The sequence below is a fragment of the Chaetodon trifascialis genome, chromosome 1 (assembly GCF_039877785.1).
Source record: "Chaetodon trifascialis isolate fChaTrf1 chromosome 1, fChaTrf1.hap1, whole genome shotgun sequence".
Taxonomy (NCBI): Eukaryota; Metazoa; Chordata; class Actinopteri; order Chaetodontiformes; family Chaetodontidae; genus Chaetodon; species Chaetodon trifascialis.
Window position 1 is genome coordinate 15,467,863 of NC_092056.1, and position 10,170 is coordinate 15,478,032.

At 45.3% G+C, this 10,170-nt stretch overlaps 1 protein-coding gene across 1 annotated transcript; it reads right to left on the bottom strand.

The window, feature by feature from the left end:
• Positions 1-1,493: 1,493 nt before the first annotated feature.
• atxn1l (ataxin 1-like) lies at positions 1,494-8,688 on the bottom strand. Its single transcript, XM_070970271.1, has 3 exons — positions 8,554-8,688; positions 5,308-6,512; positions 1,494-4,175 (listed from the first exon to the last, which is right to left on the bottom strand). Exons 2-3 carry the CDS (start codon positions 6,388-6,390, stop codon positions 2,706-2,708), a joined length of 2,553 nt encoding a protein of 850 aa, XP_070826372.1. The 5' UTR covers positions 6,391-6,512; positions 8,554-8,688; the 3' UTR covers positions 1,494-2,705.
• Positions 8,689-10,170: the final 1,482 nt, after the last annotated feature.

Here is a 10,170-nt window from a genome sequence, read left to right on the forward strand (position 1 = left end):
TAATCTAATTAAATATTCTGCCTCAGTCCATATTTGTTGGCATTTAGCTTCAAAAACAACATTTTCTCTGCGGTCCAAGAACTGTTTGCTGCACATAAAGAGAGGACGCACCTGTTTTGACCAGGCAGCAGCCTCGCAGCACCAGAGATCACATTCATATCACCTCAATAACAAATGAATCTATTTTGGCATTTCAAATTAAGGATTTTGTTTTCAGGTTTCTTTTTAATGGTCATTTGAAAACCTCAACAGATGCTTCAAAATAAAAGCGTTTGGTCCAGACTTAAAAAATGTGAAGCTACCCACCATGAAAGCACCACAGGGACTACTGGGCCGGGTTTGGGTCTGATACCCCCCCCCCCCATCCCATTCGAGCTCAGAGAGCTGAAGGAAACTGACAGACGCACTCAGCAGCGTCTGGGCTACAGCACCTACACACTAAAGCGACAACCATGTGACTACTGATCCTCCTGTCTGAGCACATCCACTGAAAGGAAAAGTTCTGAAATATTCAACAAGTGATCAATGGCCTGCCGAAGCTCTATGACAGAAGGAAAAAAAAAAAAAAAAAAAGAAATCTGGTACTTTCTGATTTCCACTTTCTGATGGGAATGTGTGTGTGAGGAATGCCATCTGATTAGAAACCTCCGAATGATTTTATGAGTGATCTAATTGCACTTGTTTTCAATTACACTCTTTAGGATTTTTGGATATCAAGAAGAGGATAAAAATCTGTCAGACGTAGGAAACTGCAGCATTCATCTTGGCTAATTTGTAAACAGAGTTAAAAATGCAAGTCAGTTCTTTTCTCTCTCTCTCTCACCACAAAACACCAACAATACTTCAAACATATTCCCTTCATTATAAAAACACCTACTGTACTGTGATTCCTATTAACAAGGTCAGTGTGAAGTAAATGAGTGACTTTTTTATGTGCAACACATGACAATCATAAGATCCACTGGATAAAGTATATCCTAGTACAAAAGCGAAGGACCGCATACGTTCAAACAAAAGACAGAACAGAAGACAACTCAATAATGATCGCAAACTTAATTAGAGTCAAGCCTTTCTTGGAGATGCACTTGAGTAAATCCATATAAGATAAAATATCATCAGTGAGACGGAGAACCAAAGAGAGGCGGCCTCATCTGTAATGGTTTCTTGAGAGATTTGTCAGAGGCGTGTCCGGCCTCTGGAGAAATACTGAAGCGTCAGTGAAAATGAACAGCGAGATAGTGCATCACCGGTAAAAGATGAGGGTTGAAAGAGGGTCAGATCTCACACCTCACTTGTACAGAGGTATAAAACAGCCCACGGCGAGAGATTCCTGGGGAAGAGCGGTACAGCCGCCTGCTGCGAAAACAACTATTGCTTTAATTTGGTAACTGAGCAAAGAGTAACTCAAGTGGAGGACAAAGAGAGCAGCTCTCAAGGGTTTCCCTCCAAGTCCCTTCCTTCCACTCCTCCAGGTTTTTTTTTTTTTTTTTTTTAGGCTAAAGTGGCCTGCAGCCAGTGATGTGACTGGGTAACGTCTCCGGGGTTCATTCCCGCAGGTGGCTTTGGTGATGACCAGCCAGTGCCTCCTCTGTTAATTATGCTCTTCAAAATTGCATGAAAAGTCACCAGTCTGGTCGGGAAAGCTTTGAGGTATAGTGAGGAGGAGGAGGGAGGGTGTCGCTCGGGATGGGCAATGATTCTCTAAAAAAGGGGAAAAGTGAAACGCTAAGTGCTGCATGTTCTCACTGATGATACTGGAATGCAAGATCTCTAGTTATCACAGAGAACAGCGTTATTCCACCCACGACATTTATGCAGACGCACTCTCACACACGTTAGGGCCCTCTTCTTAAACCACATGGTGTGGAATGAAGGCTTTTTTCTTTTTGGAGTGGAAACTGATTGCTGAACAGAAAGACTGATTGATTTATCACTATTTCGATTGTAAGACAAGTGGGACGTGCCGCACTTGGCCTGAGAGAGGATCCCATTCTTTGCAGAGCGAGAGAGGATCTCTGCTGACAAAGGAGGTTTTCAGACTCCTGCCGGAGAAGCATAATGTAACATGCACTGACAGTTAGCGTCAAAAATGCCAACATCACCGCAGGAGCTGCTGATGCCAGCAACACCGCTCTTTTTCTTTTTTTTGGGTAAATGCTTTTGGAGGAAACAGGATCTTAGGAATGGAGGAGATAAAAGATCACTGGCTGTGATCTGTCACACACATCAGAACCTGCAGAGCTGGTAGCGTCACCGTGCTACAAACACATTCTTGGTAGTCCGTGGTCTTACAAAGAGACAGTTTGGTCAGAAAGGAAGCAAGAGTGTTCTGAACGCGATAGTAACCTCCAAGCTTGGTTATGAGGAAGTAGAGACAAAGGAGGGAGGGAGTGAGAGAAGTGCAGTGTGTAAGGACTGTGAGAGGCATTTCATCAGCTACATACTTTCTACTCAGCTTGTCATGGCCCCGTCAGACCTCAGCTGGCTGGGAAACCACAGGCTCGTATCCTTTGGCTGAGCAACAACCAAACCAACCCAGAACTTCTCACCACGCAGACAAAGATCTTGTATTTTTGTATATTTCAGGTGTGCAAAATCTCAAACATTCTGAGGCTACATTCGCACTTTTTTTTTCCTCTTTCTCTCCTTGTCAGACTCATTCTTACTCGTTGCAGTCTCCTCTATAGTTGCTACCAAATGTGATGCTACTTCCCTGCATTAGAGCGCCCCTCAATGGACAGTTTGACCTCCTGGGGGATGAAAGAGGGCCTGGTGTGGCCGGAGGTGCTTATCTGAGGGCGCGGCCCTTCGTCTCCCTTCATATTGTATCTTTGGAGGCCAGGTGAGGACCAGCGCCTCTGAGAAGCACCTAGTGCAGCCTGCATCACTCCCATGCTTGCCCCTGCAAATGCAGAGCCCTCTGTGTGCAAGTGGTAACTGCTCTGGCTCCGGGGATGCTCTGCTGAGGTCCTACTTGGTCTGATGGGCAACTCAGCGTGCCCCACAACCCCAAAATGTGTGGCTTCATCCTTATCGACCCCATCTTTTTCACCATCCCTCTGTCTTTCTCTGTGGATGCGGTCCAGCCTGAAATGAGACTGAGGCCGGGACTGCTGAGGGGCGGGAGGCCCCATGAGCTGGTGACCAGATCCTGACGTCGCATTGGTTTTGCTCAAAGTCCTGGACAGGCTCTGCTGTTGTTGCTCTTGTTGTTGCTGTTGTGAATGATGGTGCTGTGGCTGTTTCTGCTGCTGTGCCTGAAGCTGCTGCTGCTGCTGCAGGGTGATGGACACACACACGTCCCCTACTTGCAGGTGATGGCAGGCCAAGCCGTAGAGCTGGGCTGTGCGCTCGGGGCTGCAGGACGACCAGCCCTGGCCGAACACAAAGAAGGGGTGCTCCGGGGGCACGTCGATGGTCACTTTGCTCTGCTGCTCCCCCACAGTGAAATGAAGTGACACGAGACCTGGTCTCTGCTGGCTGGGGCGGATGTCCACTACCATGCTGGAGTCAATCTTAAGCCCCCCGCTCACCTCTGCGCTCCGCACAAAGTCCTGAGTCTGCAGGTCCTCCACACGCTTCAGTTCCCCAGTCGCCAGCTGGATGATGGCCCCCTTCATGAAGTGTGACGGGTTGCAGGGAGCCGGGGCAGGAGCGAGGCTTGAAGCTAAGGCCTGAGTCACATCTGCTGCAGGTTGGACAGGAGGCTGCTGGGCGAGCTGCTGCTGAGCTGTGGTCTGCTCCACCCTTTCAGGGAGGCACACTCTGGCTGAAGAATCAGAGGCTTTAAAGCTTGGGTTAGGGGAGGCCCTGGTGGTCGAGGCATGGCTGGCTGAGGCATCATTTGCCTGTCCTGGGTAGTGTTGCTGCAGTGGTTGGGGCTGATGCTGCAGGTGATACTCCAGGGGAATAAGAACTGGCTGCCCATTGGCAAGCATGACCGCATGTCCTGGTTGTCCTGTCTGCTGCTGGAGACCGGTCAATCTAGGGTCACTGTAGCTCACAGGCTGGGCCGTGTACGCAGTCCGGCTGGAAATGACACCTGTGCTCTCTCCTTGGACATCTCTGGGTCTCTGGGCACCCTGAGAGAGGTTCAAGGGAGCAAAGGAGACCTCTTTCCGCACTCCACTGGGACCTTGGCTAGAGGAAGCCAAACGACCAACCACCTGCTGCACCTGGAAGTTGATTGAAGGAATGAGAAGTTAGTCAGACCAACTTTTAAATATGCAGAAACTTGGCATCCAAAATGTTTTCCCACAGCAGCTTGAATTAGAGCATGTAAGGATGAAATATCTCTTCTCATAAACCTCTGCGACAGACCACCAACAGGATGTACACAATGATTTTTGTTAAGTTTTGACACCAGGAAAGGGAGACACAACAGAAACTTTTGGGACTTTCAAATTAGACAGCCAAATGTAAAGTGTACAGAGACCATTCACAGGAGGTTGCTGTCTCTTTGTTGTGGTAAGAAAAGAATCCTTACAAAGATAAAGACAGTCTGCAGCTACTCTCACTGGCTCTTTTTGGTATTGTTAACATTTCTCCCTATTTGCTTGATTCAAATAAATGACCAGCTGCCAATGTTGAAGGCAGAACAAACCAACACAACCAAAACTATTTTACTTATTAAGGAATCCACATACTTCCTCCCCCTGCACACCGTCACAAAAGAAGCACTGAGGGTTTCACTGCAGCATCTCCATGTCACCACAAATAGCCTAGCTTTGGCACAAAATGGCAATTATGTGGCAGTGAGAGATTACTTGATTACCTACAGACCCACTGCACACAACTAAGGAAGCAAGTCTAAAATTAAAATGTAATTAGGTCTTACAAATACTGAGGTAGAGCAAAGGGTCAGGCCAGATTCTGATGAATACTATGACAAGATTTACACGCACACCAGAAACAGACCACTATAAGTAATCACAGAAAGCCAAGAACTAAATTTTTACACACAAGAACCACTGAAAAAGGCTAATTTCTTGTGTTATTTTACCATATTGAAGTATTTCTGGCTATATAAATGTTCTAAAGATATTTCATTCCTTCATCAAGACGAGCCTTGTTGCTGCTGCTAGCCATGTTGAATGGTGTCTGTATCAGATGACTCTTTGTCAAGGGTCCTTTCATGTGCACACTTGAAAAATGTTAAAGGAAGTAAGTTAAGGGTATAAATGAACAAGTACTCTGGCTTCTCTAGCCATCTAAAATCAGTGTTAATGACAATTACATTTACCATGTAAAAGGACTTTATAAAATACTCAGATTAGCACACATCAGGAGGCCATCAGTGAGTCTCACCTCCAGGTCACTGTCTGGAGTGCTGCGCTGGCCAGGCGAGTTCCTCCCCTCCAGCCTTCTGTTCTGCGGGCCTCGGGCTTGGCTGTGCTCCTGTGCTGCAGAGCTGGTCGCTACCTGCAGCAGTCGTGCATTTTTTGCAATGTAGGCTGAGTCTAGTACAACCTCCCTGGCTCCCTGCTCTTTATCGCCTCCATTCATCTCTGGTTCATTCTCCTGCTGGGCACTGTGGGGGTCTCTGGTGGCAGTAGCAGCCCTGGCGCCCTGAGCGTGGTAGAAGACCGGCATCCCTCGAGAGCTGACTTCTGTTGCAGGCAGGACTCCCACAGTACCGAGGTGCTGTTGGGCAGCTTGCTCTGAAGGTAGCATCAGCGGGACACCGCTGGATGCTGCAACTTTGGCAAAGGTATGAGCAGCCACCTGGGTCTGGGGAGGTGGGGAAACAACACCTTCCTGTATGACAGAGGGATAAGGAACGAGGTGGGACACAGCATGGGGCTGAGGAATGGTGCCTGAGGGAGATATTAATGATCCCGGGACGAAGCCAGGGGGTAGAGCATAAGGTACCGCTGCATAAGGGGAACTAACAAACTGGAGAGAGGAATGAGGGATCTGGGCGTAACCGAGGGGAGGATAAGGAAGGCCTGGATGCTGCAGGAGAGGCGAGGGTACAGTGTAGGCTGGAGAGATGTGGCTTAACACTGGATGAAGACTGGTAGGTGAGTAGGTAACAGATGGAAGAGCCACTTTATAGAGCATACTGTACTGGTCAACGGGCACCGCTGGTATGCCATCAGAATTATCCACTCCATAATGAAGCCCTGGCTGAGCTCGCAGCCACTCTCCAGACGGGGTCCCTCCCTGAGTGTCACTGTTGGCTGAAGAGTTCTGGATGGAAACCACTTCATCTTCTCCAATGCCACCACCGGCACTACTGACACCTCCGCTGCTGCCGCCACCACCTCCTCCTCCTCCTCCTGCGGTCACAACGCCTGCTGTCCCTGCAGCTCCACTGTTGTTACTAACTGGGAGGTCCCTCTTCTTAGGAGGCAGGCACTCCTGGTTGCGCTCCTGAGCTGGTTTCATTGCAATCCTCTGATCAAGTAAGTAGCTTTACTGTACTGCACAGGAACTGAAACTTGCAAGCCAGTCAGCCCGCACAGGAACCAGTTCTGAAATCACCTGGCTGGCCTCGTCTGCCAGTTCACCTGAGGGGGGGGGGGGGGGGGGGGGGGGGGGGGGGGGCACAAAAACAAAAGGATCTCTCAGCACAATTTAAATATTTTCCAATGTAGCATGTTACCTAATCACCACCATGCTAACATGATTATAGGTGGGTCTCTCAGTCACAGTACAACAGACAACAACATGGTGCAGGACAACATAACAGTGCCAGACCAGTTGCAATGAATAAATAATTATGTAATAATGTGATAAAGTATAATACAAGTATAGTATTAGTATTATGTCCAGTACAATAATGCTACTAATAATAAGAATTAATATAGTAGGTATAATAATATAATCAGTGTAATGACTGATGAAAATGATAAAATGATATAATCTTTATTTTCAGGTTTTGAGGGAATTATTTCTGGCCACTGACAGACTGTGTGGTTGAGCTGTACCACAGATGGAAAGCATTAATGGTGCAGCTACATTCATCTGTCAACGTAGAGGCAGAAACTGACTGAATTATTTTTATAAAAATAAACCATTAGACTGGCCCCATATGAACTTCACCTAGCCAAGATTTAAGGCTGTCGCTTTTCAAACCAAGGACACTCATTTTGTTGAGTCAGTGCATGAGTCCCTTTACTGTACTTGAACTCTGAACAGTTCTGCTTTCTGGCAGTTTGTACTTTTTTCCAGTTATTGGCTGTTTGACATTTGCATGACAGCTCACATGTTCATGTTGCCGACTGTATAAAAAAGTGTGACTACAGACAATGTCGTGCACATCACTGCATCACAGCTGTCTATAAACCTGTGACACTGAAAGCACTTCATAAGGCAGCAAATAATGTAAATATGATTCATTTCTGCTTTTTCAAAACTCCTTTAGGTATTTTGGGATCATCTACAAAGAATAATAATGTATCACTGAAAGCTGTCTTGTGATATACCGCATGCTGGATAATTGCCTGTATAGTGATTGTTGATTGATTATTGATTTTTTTTGTGTGCATGTGTGGCTGCAGCATCCCACCAAATGGACCTGGAAAGTTTTTAGATGCCTTGAGTATCATTACTCAGTTTTCTGCCTGGCATATTCAGCATATTTAGAAACCCTGGAATCTCTAATTTAACATTAACTTCAAAGGATTTGGACAAAGCTTGGGTGGAGAGCATCATTTCAAACGACTCTCCACCCAATCATCCGTTCTCTGATGCACTGAGCTCACGTGTACATCTACAAACGCGGCATTTCTGACCACTAACACCCTCCACATTACCTCTCGGTTTTGCTTTAATCAGTTTGGTTCTAACGTATCTATGCAAAACGTGCTGCAGTACAGCTGTGACGGATCCACTAAGTCCTGATAAGATTTTTTTTTTTCTCACTACGAAGAGTTAAGGCTGTGGTGTAAGGTCGCCTGATTCAATAGAGGTAAACATACACATATGGGTACATCTAATAAACCGAAGCAGATTTACATGTTACTAACACATTTATCTTGAAACAGCTCCTAAAAAGTAAATAAAAAACAGCAGTCCGTGATTCAAAGTCGAATGGATTCCTGGTTTCACACAGCACAGTTTTTTAGAAAACTCAATAAATCTGCTTCATGAAACAAAGCCCTGAACAGCACTAGAGAGGAGGGTAATGTTGTACAAATTAAGTTACAAGTCAGAGTTTTCTGTAGTTACCGCTTCACTTCACTTCAGAGTTGCTATGTTTACCGTTAGCTAGTGGCTGACTTGGCTAAAGTTAGCTAGCTTGGGAGTCACCATTTTCCCGTAATCTCAAGAAAGTGACAGCGTGACACTTTGTACACTCACACTAAACACAGATGCTGAGTTTAAATGGTAGCTAATGTTATATAACTCCATTTGGTTATCACTATAATTCATCACTGGGCACCAGCCCAGATGTTCCGGCTAGTTAGCTAAACGGCTAACTCAACTACAACTAGCTACATGAACTGACTCCACTCCTGCTCGACTCACATCTGCTCACAACTAACATGGCAATGCGCAGAATTCCCGTCAAACCTGTCTCTGCGGTGTGCTGGTGTGTAGGCGTACCTCCAAATGTCATTGCGAACAGGCTTTTCTTTATAAATTAAAAAAAAGTTGATATGCAGAAGGACAATTGAAGAAATCAAGGCTAAGGAGTCGAGCCCATTTCGAAGGCCAGCAGAGGCGCTCACCAATGACGTCACCACGTTTATTCAATTTCCTGTTTTATTTCGTGCGCAAACGTCGAACACGTACACCAAAAAGCGACGCCAGGCCGCGCTTTCCCGTGCTATTCAGTGGGGCTCTGTCCTACCCACGTCTAGAACAATATGAATATAATACAGTTCTTTTTTTTTAACAGAAGCTCATTAATCATGTGGTTTTCTGGCAGAAAGATAGTAAAATAACTTATCAAAATGCAGCAGAAGTTAGATGAAACAAAACCAAAGAGAATGGAGTTTGTTAAAATACATCAAATGCACATTGTGAAATTTTATACAGCAGAGGGAGCTAGAGCTACGTGCATTCAATGGTTTCATTACATGTACATGTGAAATGAGAGATTTAAACTTTAATGATCCCACAGTGGGAGATTGAGGTTACAGACAGCAGTATTAGCAAGAATAAAGAATAAAGATGGAGACAAATTCCGTGAACTTGCTTGAACCAAAAACAGCCCATTTCTGAAACCCTCCTAGCTGACCATGTTTATATCCTTCTGGCCTATACCGATTCAATTTGTTCTGATACGGTGAGTACATGCTCTATATTCTTCCTACTGTTCACTTATACTTTTTACTGCACTGCCACTTGTTACCTGTTGCTCATGTCACTTGTTTACATATTGTGTTGCACCTTTTCTAGTTTTATAGCAATTACTTGCACTACCTGCACATACCTCATACTGTTTATACATCATGCCAATTGCACTACTTACATGACTTTATACTTTCGATATTATGACAATTTGCACTTCTGGTTAGATGCCATTTCATGTGCATTTCGTTGTCTCTGTGCTATACTCTGATCATGACAATAAAATTGAATCTAATCTAGTCTAATCTAATCTAGTAAATTGGCACAGGAAATAGCTGTTTCACAGCTATCTGCAAATATGAGAAGTAACTCTAGTCACACACCCCTGTGGGTAATCTTGCTCTGACACAAAGAAAAGGCTCCTGACGACATGGTTATAAAGTGCAGGTGTTGATACAGTAATTGCAAACACCTGGAAAAGGTAGGTTCATGGCCTTTGGGGGCCCTCAGCAGACCAGCTATAGGCCTTTTTTCAGAGCAGATGTTTTTACATGTCAAGGCAGGACACAGGTGTAATTCATGACATTAATAATGACTGCATCCCACTCAGGTGTTGCAGTCCCAGGGCCCTGATACTGAGCATGGTTGGCTCACTGGCATAGTTCAGTGAGACACTACAATAGAGCGTAACCACTGTTCGTGTTATTTGCTACAACAGTGCTTTCATGACCTGTCAAAATGTCTGCTGAGAAAAAATATCTATCAGCAAGGCAAAGCTTGAATCATGTGCGCAGTGTGCAGAGGATGTGGTGATTCATTTTTATCTCCTCCTCCATGAAGTAATCGTATTTTCTAGCTATTAGATCTATCTATCTAACTGAAGCAAAAACAAACAGGTTACCTTTTGTTTTAATTAGGAAGGTTGTA